The sequence below is a fragment of the Oryza sativa genome, chromosome 8, assembly GCF_034140825.1.
Source record: "Oryza sativa Japonica Group chromosome 8, ASM3414082v1".
Taxonomy (NCBI): Eukaryota; Viridiplantae; Streptophyta; class Magnoliopsida; order Poales; family Poaceae; genus Oryza; species Oryza sativa.
The window spans coordinates 27555263-27572600 of NC_089042.1; the positions used below are offsets into that span (position 1 = coordinate 27555263).

The 17338-nt window shown below is 43.6% G+C and overlaps 2 protein-coding genes across 2 annotated transcripts; one reads left to right on the forward strand and one right to left on the reverse strand.

Moving 5' to 3' along the window:
* Positions 1-818: 818 nt before the first annotated feature.
* On the forward strand, positions 819-5716 carry LOC4346233 (rab GTPase-activating protein 22). The gene is made up of 5 exons (XM_015792603.3): positions 819-1240; positions 1929-2064; positions 2201-2250; positions 3523-3576; positions 4166-5716. The coding sequence occupies exons 1-5, from the start codon at positions 1005-1007 to the stop codon at positions 5385-5387; spliced, it is 1698 nt and encodes a 565-aa protein (XP_015648089.1). The 5' UTR covers positions 819-1004; the 3' UTR covers positions 5388-5716.
* Positions 5717-12344: 6628 nt separating this feature from the next.
* On the reverse strand, positions 12345-14692 carry LOC4346234 (cytochrome P450 78A9). The gene is made up of 2 exons (XM_015793446.2): positions 13553-14692; positions 12345-13449 (listed from the first exon to the last, which is right to left on the reverse strand). The coding sequence occupies exons 1-2, from the start codon at positions 14570-14572 to the stop codon at positions 12814-12816; spliced, it is 1656 nt and encodes a 551-aa protein (XP_015648932.1). The 5' UTR covers positions 14573-14692; the 3' UTR covers positions 12345-12813.
* Between the last annotated feature and the right edge of the window lie 2646 nt (positions 14693-17338).

Below are 17338 nucleotides of genomic sequence, written 5' to 3' on the forward strand. Positions count from 1 at the left end.
CGAAAAAATAGATTATTTAAGAGAGTTCCTAACGGTAAGCTCTCTCAAACAGATTCAGTCGTGGCCACATAATCGAGTAGAAATGAATCAAGATGGCATCATGGACTAATAGTACTAGCATAATAGCATTAGCGGCGGCTTTATGGGGTTTTAAATTGTGTTTGTCACGGAAAGGAGGAGTTTGGAGAACATCAATGATGATCTTGACCATTGACACTAATCTGGGCTAGCTTAAGCACATGTTGAAAATTGCATTCACCCCCGTGGTGATTAGCAGCGGTCAAAGTTGCCAAAAACTGAACAAGGAGTGACCGAATGAGATAGCACTAATTTATCCTACGCCATCAAAGAGAGATGGAGACTCTGGCACGGCCATAGCTCGCACTCGCACGACACGAAGAGGACAGATACCAAACCAAATCTTTTCTATTTATTTTCTTCTCATTGCAAACCAAATCTCCAAATATTCTATTTTCATTGCAAAACCAAATCTCCCAATTAAAACCAGGATAAATACCAGATCAAACAAATCTCAGTTATAAATACCCTTAAATCACATAAGACAAGCTGAAATTAATCCCAAGATAATATTATACAACAATAAATTCCTGCCTGTACTAATTAACTGACCCCCCTCCCCTCTTCCTTCACTCGCTTCCAGGACAACTCCACCCACTGACAGGTGGGGCCCCACCTCGCCTGGCCCCACAGAGCAGTGACACTGACAGGTGGGCCCCACGGTTCGGACTCCCCACGTTTTAAAACCGGTGCCCACCCTCCTGCTTTTTAACTCCCTTCCCTGTCCGGCGGAGGAAACCGAATCGGCGCCGCCTCCGCATCCATTCGACGGCGAGCTCTCGCCGGCGGAGGTGTGGCCTCTGAACGGCGGATGGGGGAGGCTCGCCGCGGCGGCGCGGAGAGAGCGAGGGAGGCTTCGCGGCCTTGCCGCTCTGGTGGTACTAGCTTGTTATTGAGCGAGTGGTGAGTAGGTGGTGGTGGTGGGGATGAAGGCGCTGCGGCGATCCAGCACCTCGTCGTCGTCGTCGGCGTCGTCTTCGCCCAGGGCGCCGTCCTCGCCGCCGCCGTGGGTCCAGCTCCGGTCCCTCCTCGTCGCCTCCTCCTCGTCCTCCTCCTCGTCGTCGTCCTTGGCGGCGTCGGGGAATTCGGCATCCCCCGCCGCGGCGGCGGCGGCGGCCTCCGCCTCGTTCTCGCCGGCGTCGTACTCGCCGCACTCTGATAGGTGGGTTGCTACTTGCTACTTCTCCCGCTCCGGATTTGGATTACTAGTACAGAAATGGGGATTTTATTATTTTTATTTTATTTTATTTTTTGCTTCCCGGTCTTTAGCGCCGTGCTGTCGGGTGTGTTTCACTCGGATTGGATTGGGTGTTTGCTTTAGACTAAAAAGTTTTTACCTTTTTGCTGTATAAGAGGTCAGAACGAGGTGCTTCTTGTATGCTCTGAGACTGGCTCATCCTATTATGCTAGAAAGCTAAGTTCTGCAAAATGTCAATAAGCTGTTTGACCAATTTTATGGTGCGCGAAACAGTTAGGTTATGCGATTTAGGGTGTCCTGGTATATGTTAGTGCAAGTGATAGACTTCAGAACTATGTATTGCAAAATCATATCATGCCATGGATTAGTTCATTTCGAATTAGGTGCCTGTTCATATTACGGCTTGAGCACTTGCGTTATTGGTGAGGTTAGATTACAAGTTGTGTGTAGGGTTTGTTGGTAACTTGTAGTACATTTGAACTCCATTGGATAACACTAAACCCTCTTCATAAAATTTGGCTGTCGAAGGAAGCTCTATTGTGAATGCTATGCTGCAAACAATGCATAACATAGAGCCATCATTCAATTATGAGTTATTCTTATCTCACTCAGCATGTTTGGTATTTCATAAAAGTGAACAATCTATTTTCAGAGGTGGAACTAAATCTCCGTGGTCTCGAAGGAAAAGAAAACGGCCACTTTCTTGTCGGCATTGGAACCATCTATTTTCGTCAGATGGGAAGCTTCGTGATGGAGGAAGGAAGTTTCTAAAGAAAGTCCGCGGTGGAGTAAGTCCTGTTGTTATTCCAGGTTATATTTGTACTGGCTAACTAGTGTAGATGTGCGGTTGTTAGCTATACAAATTTCTGAATATTCATAGTTCCATACAATGTTGAAGCTAAATTAATCCATCATTGTTTCCAGGGAGTTGAACCAGAAATCAGGGCTAAAGTTTGGCCCTTTCTACTTGGAGTGTAAGTTAGCGTACTTAATCTCTTTAGTTCTGCACATTTTTGTGTTATAAAGAAGTTTTAGGATTGTAGATACGAGATAAAAAAATTCTATAGGAAGCATCGATTGAGTTTTTTCCTAGTTATTTACAGGATTTTTCCTATCTGAGTACTTAATGCTGTGAATTGTTTATTCATGTTTTTTTCTCTGTCTATTTTCTTGAAATGTTGAATAGAACAGTGCTGCAAACATTCAAAGAACAGGGATGCACTTTATCCCCAAATACAGTTAATCAAGCTAGACATATTGTTAGATGCATATTCTTGTATTTGACTATTTGGTGTTGAATTTTGAACTGAGGCTTTTGAAGAAAAGAACACGCAAATGTTGAACCCCTCTTCTGCATATGTAGCAAGTTTCTAGGAACTGAATCCCATAAATATCAGAAACTATTTGAGCAATCTTACAGTAGGTACACACACCAAACTTGTGTAGTTTCTCCTTGGTACTATGTGGTACAATGACACTGAATAATGAGATTGATGACATAGCTGATATTGACTTGCTGTACAAATACTGATGAAGAAAACAGATACAGCATGTCCCCTGGTGTAAATTCTACCTAATAGTGTAGTACGTTGTTACATATTGTTTTCTGTTACAGAAAGGTTACATCTGATTACACATAGGGAATTTATCACTCTGATAATCTCAATCCTTGCTATACATACAATAACTGGTGGCAAATGCAACTTGGGTGAAATTTGCATTTGGAAATGTGGCGTGCACTTTGCTGGAGCAACGCCTTGGATGAGTATAGGTCACTTTAGGCTTAAAAGGTTTCCCAAATATGCCCCAAGTAGGATTATGCAGCAGCCAGCAGGCCATCAATTAATGCTTTTGACTTTTAGTTCGAAGAAGTCAATCTAATGCTTACCTCCTATTGGTATTTACCTGTTACAGTTACAGTGACTAATAAACAAGAAGGTTCTGTTACTGCTAGCTGTCTTTAGTAACCTAGTTTTGCTAGTATCACCTAACATACAGTAAGGGCTGTAACTTGAATCTGCTAACTAAATTTCAAGCTCTGACCAATCGGAGCCTGAGGTTTGTTTAACAACACTGCTTAGCCAGGATCACCAGAAATATGACAAACATTTAACCTCTATGTAGTTGCTATAGAGAATTTAAGAAAGTACCCTTTTGTCCATCTTTTAGCTTTTTAACACGTGTACTTCATATTTACAGTTACTGCACCAAATCCAGAGAATTGACTCTGTTTTTGTAACATACAGATATGATTTGAATAGTACTGAAGCAGAAAGGAATGTCATACAAACAAATAAAAGGTACATTTTTCACAATTCTTTTCTTTCTCTTGCATCAGCCTGTGCTTTCTAAACTGTTTAGGAAAGACCTGCATGCATTGAAAATGGCTTATCCTGACATACCATGAAGCAAGAGGAAATAAGTGACGTGCAGCTTATGAGTGGACCTTCATTTCCCTGACTTCATTCAGAACATGTTGCAATTCCAATTATAACAGCATGTTTCCCCATGCATTATAATGGCTCTCAAGTAAACATGTCATGCATTGTAGGCTACGTAAATAAAAAACAATTAACCTCAAATTTAAGTAGTTGCGCGCATAATTTAGGATTTGGATCTGTATTTAAATGATAGCTAAATAACTACATTAGATAAACTAGCAACTGCATATAAATAAGTACAGAGAATTAAATGTGTTACCAGATATTTGTACAATAGCATATGCATGTTTTAGATCTGTACGGAAAATATCCAGTACAGACGTGTGGTTCTAATGCCACCACCAACTCTTTCTTAGTAGTAAGTAATAAAGATAAATCATACTGTACATTGACTTCCTTCATGGTACTGTTTAACTTCTGCCTTAAACTGGCTTTTCTTCTGGTGCAGGAATGATTATGAAAAGCTGAGGCGTAAGTGCCATCACGTTTTGCATTCCTACAAGGGAAGTGGGCTGAATGTTATAAATGAAGCAGCCGCCTGTGAGTATCATAGTTGCAATGAAGAATCAGAGCCGCTTAATTTGGAAAGTGTCAATACGAGGTCTTCTCCGTCACCCAAGGGATTGAAATCTTTAAGATGTGGGATAAGCCGACAAGAGAATGCCACTGAAGGCATAGATGAAGATACAAGTGAGTTAACTTATGTAGATCCATATTTGGCAGAATCGGAATCTTCTGATTCTGGGACTTCTGATGAAGAGGACCTTGATAGGATGTCCGTCTCTGCCAATACGGAAGTGAACCGTGATCAAGGTCCTAAATTTGTCAGGAGTGCCTCATCCAAGTCAGGCTTTTTTAGGAATAACAAAACTCCAGAGGATTTCGCGACATGGCAACGCATTATACGCTTGGATGCTATCCGGACAGACCCTGAATGGGCTTTATTATCACATAACCGAGCTGAAGTGTCCAAGGAGAAAGCACTGCAGTACGCAAGATCTGTTGGATTGAAAGATTATGACCATTTAGAGCCTTACATGATTTATCATGCTGCTCGGTTAGTTGCAGTGCTTGAGGCATATGCGCTGTTTGATCCAGAGATTGGCTACTGCCAAGGTATGAGTGACCTCTTGTCACCTATAATTGTCGTGATGGAGGAAGATCATGAAGCATTTTGGTGTTTTGTGGGCTTCATGAGGAAAGCGAGGCACAACTTCAGGCTCGATGAGGTTGGAATAAGAAGGCAGCTGAAGATCGTCTCCCAGATCATCAAGCGCAAGGACTCGCACCTCTACCGACACCTTCAGAAACTGCAGGCTGAGGACTGCTTCTTTGTATACAGAATGGTGGTGGTTCTCTTCAGAAGGGAGCTCACTTTTGAGCAGACCCTGTGTCTGTGGGAGGTGATGTGGGCTGATCAAGCAGCCATTCGAGCTGGGATTGGAAGATCCACATGGTCAAAGATAAGGCTGCATGCCCCTCCAACTGATGATTTGTTGCTCTATGCCATTGCTGCCTGTGTCCTACAGAAGAGGAAGCTCATAATTGAGAGGTATAGCAGCATGGATGAGATACTCAGGGAGTGCAACAGCATGGCTGGGCAGCTCGACGTCTGGAGGCTTCTAGATGATGCACATGACTTGGTGGTTAACCTCCATGACAAAATCTGATGCATCTGCATTCTTTGGCAGATCGATTGTTAGAATTTAGAGTTACAAAATACCGTGCAAACCTCGGCGAATTCCTGAGGTGTGCTTTCACCGAAAGGTGATCTTTTTTTTTTACCTGTTGTTTTGTCAACCCGGCATAAAGAACTCGTTCCGGGCATAGGAGAATGCGGTACTTAGCAAAGCTGATTTGCTATATACCTCACCAAGGCACTGGCAATGTAAACCGTACATTGTTTGCCGGGAAAATTTTGTTTTTGCCTTTAATGTGTATTATTGGCAAAAACAACATTATCCCTTTAAATCTTTTATAGGAAAACAAGTTTCTTTTACCTGGAATAGCGTGTTGTTTTCCAATTTATTTGTTGCCTGTGTTGTTTGAGTTTGCAGTTGGTGGCAGCAATGGTTGGTTTTTACTACAGATTCATCTTTCAGGTTCATACAAAAACTGCTGGTTAACACTAGCTTGTGCCCTAGTTCATCCTCTCCATGAGATGAATCTTTGAATTTTTTTTCCTATGGCTAACTCTAATTTTTTATCAGTTGATATGATAGTACTATAGTGTTCTTAAAAGTCTACTATCTCTGTTACATAAAAACCCAACCTAAAACAACGAATCTAGACAAAAGCAACAAATTTGAATAAGAGTCTATTCAGTTTTGTTATTTTAAGATAGGTCTGACCTATCCTATGTTGAGTTTTTATGGGACAGATAGAGTATTTATTACAAGGCAAATGCATGAAGATTTGAGACTTGTATAATACATATTTCATTCGTTTCACAATATTGCAATTTAGGATGGGTTAAAACGAATTTAGATGGAGGGTTTATTCAGAATTGTTATACCAGGATGGTACCCATCCTAGATTACAACATTTTGGATGGATGGAGTATCTCAGTAAAGCATAATATTATATTCTTTTGGGCAATACAACATAAAAGTGTATTAGACTCAGGTGCTCAGCCTGTAGGTGAACATACACCAGCGTTATAAAAATCCTCTTGTTGTGGGTTTTTTTAGTTAACTTTTATCGTGATAGTGGAAGCATTTCCTAGTGCTGTTTACTATGACTGGATGTTCCATCAGATCAGAGTGGACATCTGCATCGAATCGACTTTTCGGACGTCCTATTCCACGGAGCATGGAGAGAAAATGGGTGATAAACACATCATATCGTACTAATCACTGGACACCTGCGCTACCATCCAAACCTCCGATGTGATAATACCTGAAACTATGTCCAGGCAACTGTCAGTGCTTGCCATGGCCCATTGGGACATAGCACGTGTGATCTCGCTAGAAAACTGTTTTTGTTTTTGTTTTTGTTTTCTGTTTCCCTTTTTTGCGGGGGAAAACTGTTTGGTTTCTTGCTTATTCGAGTCTATTAACCATATTAAAATTTTCATAATGCTCATGAAATTATCAGTCTGTTTGATTATGCTACTAGCAAATTGACATTGCAAATTTTGACAAGCAAATCTCCCACGCCATCCCAAGTTTTGGCAGAAAACCAGACGACAATATTTTATCAAAATTTTGGCTGTCCTAAAAAATATTCCTGAGGCGTATAGGCAACAAAATTTCAAGAGTTATAGGCAACAAAATTGTAATATACTCCCACCAATCATATTTATTTCAGTCTTTTTAGTACCATTCATAAATACTAGTCATTTTACACTGCTCAATGCACCATTTCCTTGGTTACTCTTGTCAGGTGTTCAATGGTAGTTATTAATAATCAGTGGTATGTCGGTCACATTAGACAAAAAAAAATCTTAGACCATATATACATCAGTAAAAGAAACTACAAATATTTATGAACTGAATGAATATTGCTTTGGCGTCCTCTTCTAAGTAGTAATTTTTACCCCAGGATCTACATATATATGGCAGGAATTCTGTTGTTCATTCGCTAAAGGACAAAAAACTAAAAAGGGGGGGGGGGGGGTTAAGGCATGTACCTGGATTAATACCACGTTCTACTAGTTTTGATTCGATGCAAGAAAGAAGAAGAACCCAAGAAGCATTCAGGGTAAATATATCAGATTCCAGTGGCTTTAAGAGCTGAGACTGAAATGTACCTAATTAATTATAATACAGTGGAGTACCTGTGTTTCTCCATTTTCCCTTGTCGACAGATTGACAGTGTCAATATTCATTTTTCATGTCTATAAATGTAGTCACAGCACATCTGACAGACAGACAAACTGATGGAGCTAAATGTAGTCACAGTACATTACTGCTATTGCTAGGCTGCTATGCTACTACTCTAGTATAACTGCTCGACTGTTCCACTTTTATAATTTTTCATGATAAACAATTAGATAAGTGAAACTAAATGGTTGATAGTTATGATTGTTTGAGATAAAAAAAAGTAGATGAATAAATTAAATAAGAGATGGTTTTGATTTGTTGAGATGAGAGATTGCTACATTTTAGAACAAATTTCTAACACTATAATGTGATGGATGGAGACAGGGGCGGATCTAGAGTGTAATGGCCGGTGTCAGATGACATCGACGACTTTTGGTAAAACCTATAGCAAAGTTGCTTATCTATATATTATAACACCATGATCTAAGTATAATTAGCATGCTATGAGTCTATGACACCAATAGATATGTTATAACACCAACGAATTGATTTTTTGGATCCGCCACTGGATGGAGAGTAGCTAGCAGTTGATGAGGAACATGAGAATTTGCTGGATCAATCATCCTCCTGCACCTGCAGATAGGGAGGTCTCAGCTGATCATCAGCTGAGCTATCTATCTCTGGATTGCTCTCCCTACCTGGATTGTCACTGTGTGCCTAGCTCGTTTGCCTTTGCCTTTGCAGATTGAGATCAAATTGGCGCTGTTCTAGGTCGGGCCAGGGAGACAGATCATCTGGTCGGGCGTCCCATGACCAAGGGAGCGTACAGTTGCTCTGGGGCTCGATCACCTGATCACCTCCAGTCTTTTCCTGCTTTATGCTTCGACATATGCATCCCTGCCAAATAATCTCCTCCCTGTATAGTGCTCGAGCCAATGTAGGTGTACTACAAGTGGATGGCTATGCATTATGCAACAATGGCAACACAAAAGCTTGGATCAAATCAGTGTCCCCATGCATGTCTCGCCCAGTAAAACTATGTTAACTGACAGATCGAGCTTTGCTTGGCCTTAAATTAATTAAGCCAATAGCTTCAGGCTGGTAGAGGTAGTGACGCATGATAAGATTGCCGGCCAATCATAGCGCGCTGTCTATCTAATCTAATCTACTCTAGTTAATAGCTCCTGATGCAGTGGAGTGACCGGCCATTGCAACTTTACGACCCCATCGTTTTCTTTATTCGTGGAATAAACTAAACGACATATTTACAAATAAAAAGTAATTTGTGAATAAAACTTTTATATACGTGTTCTTAGTGATCTAAAAGCAATAGTTGAAAAATAAACTTCGATGAAAAAACCTCAAAATCAGCTCCAAATTTAAGATTAAAAATTTAAATTTTGGTTGATAAGCATAAATATAAGCGAAAAGACTGGAGGTCTTAATTTGCTATGTTTTTCTTTGCCTGTGCTAGCTGCATACTCCCTCTGTCCTACAATATAGGAGATTTTGAAGGGATATTATACATTCTAGTACTATGTGTTTCTTACATCCTTCAAAATTTTTTATATTATAAGACGAAGGGAGTAGTATAGATGCAACTCTGCTAACACAACTGATTATCAAACCTCATGCATGCTTCTTGCACTAACACTGGTTCATCATGCTAGTAATTAATCTTTTCTTCGTCTCGGTGGATGAGATCACGGCAAAATGCTAGCTTTAGCTTTATGTTAGCTTGTGTGGGCAAGCTTAACATCGTACGTGCGTGTGTTGAGAGCTGCATGCACGGAGGAGAACGAGCTCCTTTCAGCGAGTGTGCAGCGGTCAGCTCATGAACTACATGCCTACGTCCTCCGTCCGAGAAAAAACTAACTTCTAACTAACATATTTAGATAGAAGTTGGTTTTTCTAGATGAAGGAAGTGAAGTACTACCTTCGCCCCATATAAGTTTTTATTTATAATGTTTGATCATTTATTTTATTTAATTTTTTTTAAAATTATTATTTATTTTGTTTGTGATTTGCTTTATTATCAAAGTACTTTTAAGTATAATTTATTTTTTTTATATTTATACTAATTTTTTAAATAAAATAAATGATCAAACATTACAAGCAAAACAGTCAAAGCGATATCTATTATGAAACGAAGGTAGGAAATAGCAAGCAGCTGGGGTCACTAGAATCAGTGGCACCGCGGGGGTCATTGGAATCAGTGGCACCGCCTGCCTGGCTGCCCGGGCTCGCCAGTAAAAACTCAATTGAATTTAATATTTTTGAATAAACTGATGATGAAATTTACATAGTAAAGTAGTACTCCCTCCGTCCCACAATATAAGGGATTTTGAGTTTTTGTTTGCAATGTTTGGCCGCTCGTCTTATTCAATTTTTTTTTTTGCAAATATAAAAAATAAAAAGTTGTGATTAAATTACTGTAGATAATAAATTAAGTCACAAATAAAATAAATAATAATTTCAAAAAATTTTAAATAAGATAAGTGATTAAACGTTACAAATAAAAACTCAAAATCCCTTATATTATGGGACGGAGGGAGTAATAGTTATAGCGAAGTTTGTTCGGGCTCAAACAATTTCCAAACTCTGCCACTGATCTACTAGATACTTTGTAACGTGTGTCACGACGGGAGCAAGCTGAAATGGGCTCCGCTGTTGCGTCGCTTTAATCAGCTGTGCCGGTCGGCCGGCCGTACGTCGTGCGCCGATGGGCCATCTTCTCCTCAAATCCTCCTGCCATGCCAACAAACCCTTTTTATTTGCTCTCTCTTCTTGATCTTATCTTCAACCTCAAGCTACTACTACTGTAGTACTACTGATATAGTAGTAGCAGAGGAGAGCAGAGCAGAGCAGAGAGCCAGCCAGGTGAGTGTGTGAGTAGCTGACCCTGCCTGAATGATCTGTTGCTCGATATTAGCTGATGAGATAGTGCAGAGACGACAGGGCTATCATATCTAGTAGGAGTATGCTCATCTCCTTTGCGACCCCCAGCTAAAGAGAAAAGCTATACCATTACCACCCTCTGATGCATCCAGGGGCTGTGCTATTATTCGTTAGTATTGGTAGGAGTAGTTCCTTTCTCCTCAACAGCAAGTGACCAAGTGGCATTTTTTATGCATATCTCGTTTTGATATATATAGCACATGTGCACAAGAATATATACTCGTACTAGCTTTTACTTCATCCGTTTTAGAATGTAAGTCATTCTAACATTTTCCACATTCATACGGATGTTAATGAATCTAGATAGATATATATGTTTAGATTCATTAACATCAATGTGAATATAGGAAATGCTAGAATGACTTACGTTGTGAAACGGAGGGAGTACTCTTCTGATGATGGTATCTGAAGAATATTATATATACGTCTAGCTTCAATTCTTCTGCTGCTGATATCTGAAACCCATGCTTGGTTAGCTCACTCGATGCGATGATTCATATAGGCATCAAACTGAAGATCGATCGATCGATCTAGGTGTGTCATAATAAGGTATAAGCATGCAAGAGCTGCTAACTAATTAAGCATAAGCATGTATATATATATAATGAATATTCTTGGTGCCAATGGCCCGCTGTACTATATGCAGATCGATCACTAGCTAATTCACTGTTCCTGAATTTATGCCAAATTAAAAGACCTGGCTAATAATTTCGTCGTGTGCGGAAATGCGTCCATTTTAGCTTTGCAACTTGGGCTGGGGGGAATTGAAGTGGCACATCCATGGTGGACAGCAACTCGATCGATCGATCGATCTCTGGGTGCGTGCGATAAGGAAAGGCACACGCTTGGGTAGCGATGACTCGAAAGTTGCTGTCCCTGCTTTATCAAGAAAGCAAGATCGCAACCCACATCGATCTAGCTACCTCATCATCATATATGCATATATATACTACTATCATACAGTACATCCATACATAAATATATACAGCATATATTATTACACAGCAGCATCCGGAGGTAGAAGATGAAGTTCTGACGATGGAGATAAGCAGCTGCTTGCTAGCTAGTTGCGCCATGCACGCAGCTATCATCCCTGACGAGAAGCATCTCAACGCAAGAACACGATCTTTGCTTCGATCTCCCTTTCTTTTTTGTAACCTTTTTTTTGATTGGATCTCAAGATATGTGGTGACTGTGGCCTGCTTCGATCTGCGAGGTGATAAAATCTAGCAGCAGCAGCTTAAAAGATGCTTCATGCTAGCAACAACCTGCAAATCAGTTACTGTTTTGTATGTCGTGTTGTGCAGAGCTGAGCTTTCGGGTTCAGATACACGATCTAATCGACCAGGTGTGTTTGCTTTCTTCCTTCGTGTGGTTGGGACGACAAGCAGGAGGCAAGTACAGTGGTTAGCTCGGACACATCGTTTTCTTGGCCTCGTCAGGCATGGTTAACGCGGCCATCAAACCACAGTTTCAGACGAACCCTAGCAGGGTTTTCAGGTTGTACGAACCAGCAGACAACGGTTTTCAGATGATCGACGATCGAGAGCTGAGAGATTTCTGTTAAACGACAGTGATAAACAAACTTTACTGTTTGGATCAGTGATTAAAGATTCTCTATGTCAGACCAGGGCTCTGGTTCAGACCAGGGCTCTGGTTCAGACAGCTACAGGCCATGTAGCTTGACAGCAACCTGATGGTACAGATTACATGTATCTGCAGTACTGGTCCATGATAGCTGTTACTACTACTACTAGTAGTAGCATTTATATACTCGTGCATATCGATCAAAATATGCAGAAATGCATGGTCCCATGCATCCAAATTTCCCCCAAGACAAACCCCATATTTGACCAAGAAGCTGTGAAAAGATTCTTGCTTTGACAGTTAAAGACAGATTTGAGGTAAGCATGCAGCGATCACTTCCTAATGGAAGATCGAGCTCGCCAAAAATATGTACACTATCATTGAAAACAACATACATCTGACAATAATTACACACGCACGCGTGCACTTAGGATAGAGATGGGCATACCGAGCTATTCTACACTCATCACCTGCAGTTAATTAAACAAAAAAAAACTGTCACTCTCATCACCTGCAGGTAGGTAGTTAACTATGACTAAATAGCAGAGTAATTAACTAACTATTATCAGCTACTACTCCACTACTTAGGACGTGCAAAACACACAAAAATACAAGCATTACATACTACAAGTGTACAATACTACGCACTACAACGTAGGGGCATTTCTACTCAAAGCGTAACACTTTACATTTAGGGACATTTACACATCTCAACAAGCACTAGAAGGAAGTGGAAGTCGGCTTCCCTCTCCTCGTCTTAGTCCCACGTGACGGTGGTGACACGTCATCACACCTTGCGTCGCGGCCTTAGCCTTGCCTCCAGCGGGGTTGCCATCTCGCACGACAGCTTCAGCACCTCCGACAGATCGACGCCGCGCGACTTATCTGACAAGGGAAGCCAATCGAACTCGTGTAGCAACGTGGCAACCCAGAATCCGACAGTGGCGATGGCGAGCGACTTGCCGGGGCAGCTTCGCCTTCCTGACCCGAACGGCGCGAGCCTGAGATCCGACCCCATTATCGGAAACTCCGTGGCCTGGTCCGACGAGGGCCCTGCGACGAACCTCTCTGGTTTGAACTCGTTCGGGTCGGGCCAAACGGCAGGGTCATGGGTTATGGCCCACATGTTCACCATGGCGGTGGTCCCAGAGGGTATGAGGAACCCGCCGACGTGTACATCCGACGTGGCGAGGCGTGCCCACGAGAGCAGTGGGCCCGGCGGGTGGAGGCGCAGGACCTCTTTGATCACCGCTTGGAGGTAGACCAGCTTGGACGCGTCCGACTCGGTCACTGCCCGGTCCGACCCGACCACTCGGTCCAGCTCGTCATGGACCCTGGCCTGCACGTCCTGGTGCAGCACCAGCCTCGCCGCCACCCACTCGATCAGGACCGCCACCGTGTCCGTCCCTCGAAAGATCATCTCCTGCAAAATTAAATTATCAATTTATGAGTTGATTTGCTTAATTAGGAGCAATTAATTAAGCTCATTATCGAGTGGTAATTAATTACTGGAGTACTGTACATACCCAGAGGACGGCGACCATGTCGGCGTCGGAGAGCTTGTCGCCGCCGTGGAGGGAGAGAAGGACGTCGGTGAAGTCGACGGCGGCGTCGACGGCGAGGCTGAGGCGAGCACGGTGCTCGTCGATGATGCGGGTGACGAAGCGGTTGACGCGGGGGACAAGGGACGAGCACCTTGACCGCGTCTTCTTGAGGTCAAAGGGTGCGAGCCATGGGAGGTGGTCGGACCAGTTGAGCTGGCCGAGGAGGTCGTAGCCTTCGTCCACCATGCTCCTCAGCTCCGCCGTCTCCTCGCTCTCCGGCGCCGCCAGCTCGTACTTCCTCCCGAACACCGACCACATCACGTTGTGCAGCGACGCGCGCTTCAGGAACGGCCTCGCCGCCACGCCGCCACCGGCGGCGGCGGCGGCGGCGGACCTCATGGCCTCCACCATCTGGCGCGCGATCACCGCGCGCTGCGCGGCGGAGGCGGACACCTGCCTCGGCGAGAAGAGGTGCGTGGACGCGACGCGGCGGAGCGCGCGCCAGTACGTGCCGTAGGGCGCGAACCCGATGGCGCGGTGGAACAGCATCCCGTACGCGGACTCCTTCACCGGCCGGTCGGCGAACGCCGCGCTGGCGAGGAGCTCCCGCGCGACGCCGGGGTCGGCGGTGACCACCACCCGTGTCTCCCCGAGAGACAGCGCCATGAGGCGCCGCCTCGCCGGCGAGCCCCCCGCCGCCGCGGCGAGCTTCCGGTGCGCGAGTCCCGCCATGAGCGACATGCTGCCGAGCACGGGCAACCCACGGGGCCCAGGAATGGCGGCAGCAATGCCCAGACCACCCCTCCTGTTCCACCAATACCTCCCCCACGCCGGGCCACCGGGCGACAGCCAGTGCAGGAGCGACGTGACGGCGAAGGCGACGACGGCAACGGCGACGAAGCCGACGACGCGGCAAGGGTCGCCGCCGCATTTGGCAGCGAGGGAGACGTACAGCAGCCAGCCGCCACAGTCCTGTGTCGACGGCGACGAGTCCATGTCCATGATCAGGCACGTTTACCTGTACGTACGTGTGCAGAGAGGATATGGAAAAATGGGGTGAAATTGAGGTTGGAGAAGAGCTGAAAAGGGAAGTGCAGTTTGAGTTTGAGTTTGTTTGACACGCACTGGGGCCTTTTTATAGCACCGGATCGGAGATTTATAAGAGCGGGTAAAATAGCATCTATAAGCAAGCTATAAACATATTTCGAAAAGATAAAAGATGAGAGATAAGAGCACTATAGATTTATAATCAGCTACAGCAAAAACTTCAAGATACATGCGCATATAACACGTGGGACCATATATTATATTAATTGTATATATGTTTATATAAGTAAATATTATATAAATTAGCTATTAAATCAACTATAAATAATTTATAGCCGGTAGTTAGCTATTAAACTTGCTAAAAGGATCAATCTGTTTTTCTTTTTCTACATCAATCCGTAGCCACAGTTTGATCAATATTTAAGATGCGATATCGATTAATTTGCTAGTGACATCCCATGGCTGATAAAACGGTTTAACGGTTAATCTTCTCCCGCGATATTTGTGTGGTGTTGGATGACCGCCGCCGAGAGCGGCACGTGGATCCAGCGTGGCTCTCCGATGGTGGCACGTGAGCCGGCGTGCGATCGATGTGGCGGCCCCACCACACCACCGAGCACGCCAATACGTCGTACACCGTACGGCCCACCTGATGGCCACCAGCCGCCGCCGCCGCCGACGACGACGACGAAACCGGCCTCGCCGCCGTCGCTCATCGTTCGACTCCGGCGAGGTTAATTTGCTGTCGATTTCAGATGGTACTACGACGTTAATGGAGTGATGATTAGCTAATCAATGCCGTGATAAGCGCCGACGCGACGCGACCACACGATTTTGGACTGCACTGCGGACGACGATGAGGTCGATCGATCGAGTATGTTCTGGATGGTACGTGTGATGATATGATGGGGGCGTACGATGATGTGCATGGCCGCCGTCCGGATAGGGGACAACTGCATCAACTATAAATTCGGGTCACACTTCGCTTAATTATTGATGTTTCTCAGCTTATACTATACTATATAGGGAGTAGTGTGTATGTTATGCTAGTTCATCCAAGAAGCGGATACGATGCCGTTACGTCATGTATTTAATTTTGGGTAACTGACATATGTGTTCGTAGTGAAGTAGATCTATAGGTCAGTGATCTTGTTCTGTCCGCCTATAGGTCTAGGGCCTGTTCACTTTGTTGCTAAAAAAAACCTTACTAAATTTTGGCGCATAATTTTTTATATGAGCAATTTTACGGTCGTTGAGGAGGTACCATGAGGTACCACTTTTTCTATTGTAAATTTGGTACTTCTTAATACCTAGTTACTATGAGGTACCATGAGGTACCAAATTTTTCACTAAATTTTTGGTACCTCATGGTACCTCCTTAAGTACCGTAGAATTGCTCTTTTTATATAGTTACCAAAATTTGGCAGCAAACTAAATATAGCCACTTTTTTGGTAACTTTACCAAATTTGGTAAGGTTAAAAATGGCATCAAAGTGAACAGGCTCATATTGTTTCTTTGAATGGAAAACAAAATTATACGATGATTATAAGAGTTACTTCAATTTCTTAATCAAATAAGGACTACAATGTCACGAAACCAACTTCAGGTTCACCAGATGGCCATGCAGGATCCACCTATCCTTGCTAACAATCACAAAAACACCCATAAAAATTAGCTGGCGACAAAAAATATTTTTTGTCGTCCGACCTCCACCACACGTCGCTCCTTTACAATTGGGATTACATTCTTCCTACACTAATACTATTGTTCTTCTAATTCATAATTCTGTGTCATCATGTAAATCCTTACTCCATTCTCGAAGTCATTCGTGAATCGTGAACCGTCCTTATGATATGTAGACCTATTTCTTTGGCATATATATTTTCTTGAATGTGCAAAATAATTGCATGTTAGCATAATATAAGAAAAATAGAGTTCTTACTACAGAAACCGACCAGACCGGTCGTTGCAGGTTACAACAAGGAGAATTTCAAACAGAAAACGAGCAAAAACTAAAAACTAAAAAAGATGTTGCTCCTATCTAGCGGGAGGGTTGGCAGAGGAGCCTCCTAATCTCCTAATAGGTCCCTAAACGAGGCGGCACCAGCGAGAGACCAGAGACGACCCTCCTAAAGGATGGACCCTATAACCATCAAAAACGGTGAAAGGGAATAATTGAAAACCTTGGCGTTTCACTCTTTCCAAAGCTGACAGGAAACTAGGAGGACCAAAGAGTCGGAACCCTTGCAAAGATGCAAAGGCAGGCGAGCCCTGGCCGTTGTCCACTAGACCTAAAGAGAATCGCGATGGGAGGGAGCGAACCTAGACTAGCCGGAGGGAGATAGGATGTAATGCGCCAGACTTGGCGAGAGAATACGTCGAGAAGGATGTGGCTCACCGTTTCATGCTCCTGGGCGCAAAAGGGGCAAGTCGAGTGGTTGTCAATACCATGCTTATGCAGAAGATCTGCCGTCTAGCAGCGCTGCTGGAACACAAGCCAGAGGAAAAGCTTACAGTTGACAGGGCCATTAGCCTGCCAAAGCATGTCGGCGCAAGGGGAGGAGTGCTGCCCCATGAAAAAGCTGTGGTAAGCTGAGCTGGCGGAGTAGCTTTGGTCACCTATCCAGTGCCAGACAAGATTGTCCTTAGTGTGTTATGAAAATAGGTGCATAACGGAGATACGAATTTTACGTGGAAAACTCTTGCGGGAAAAAATTACG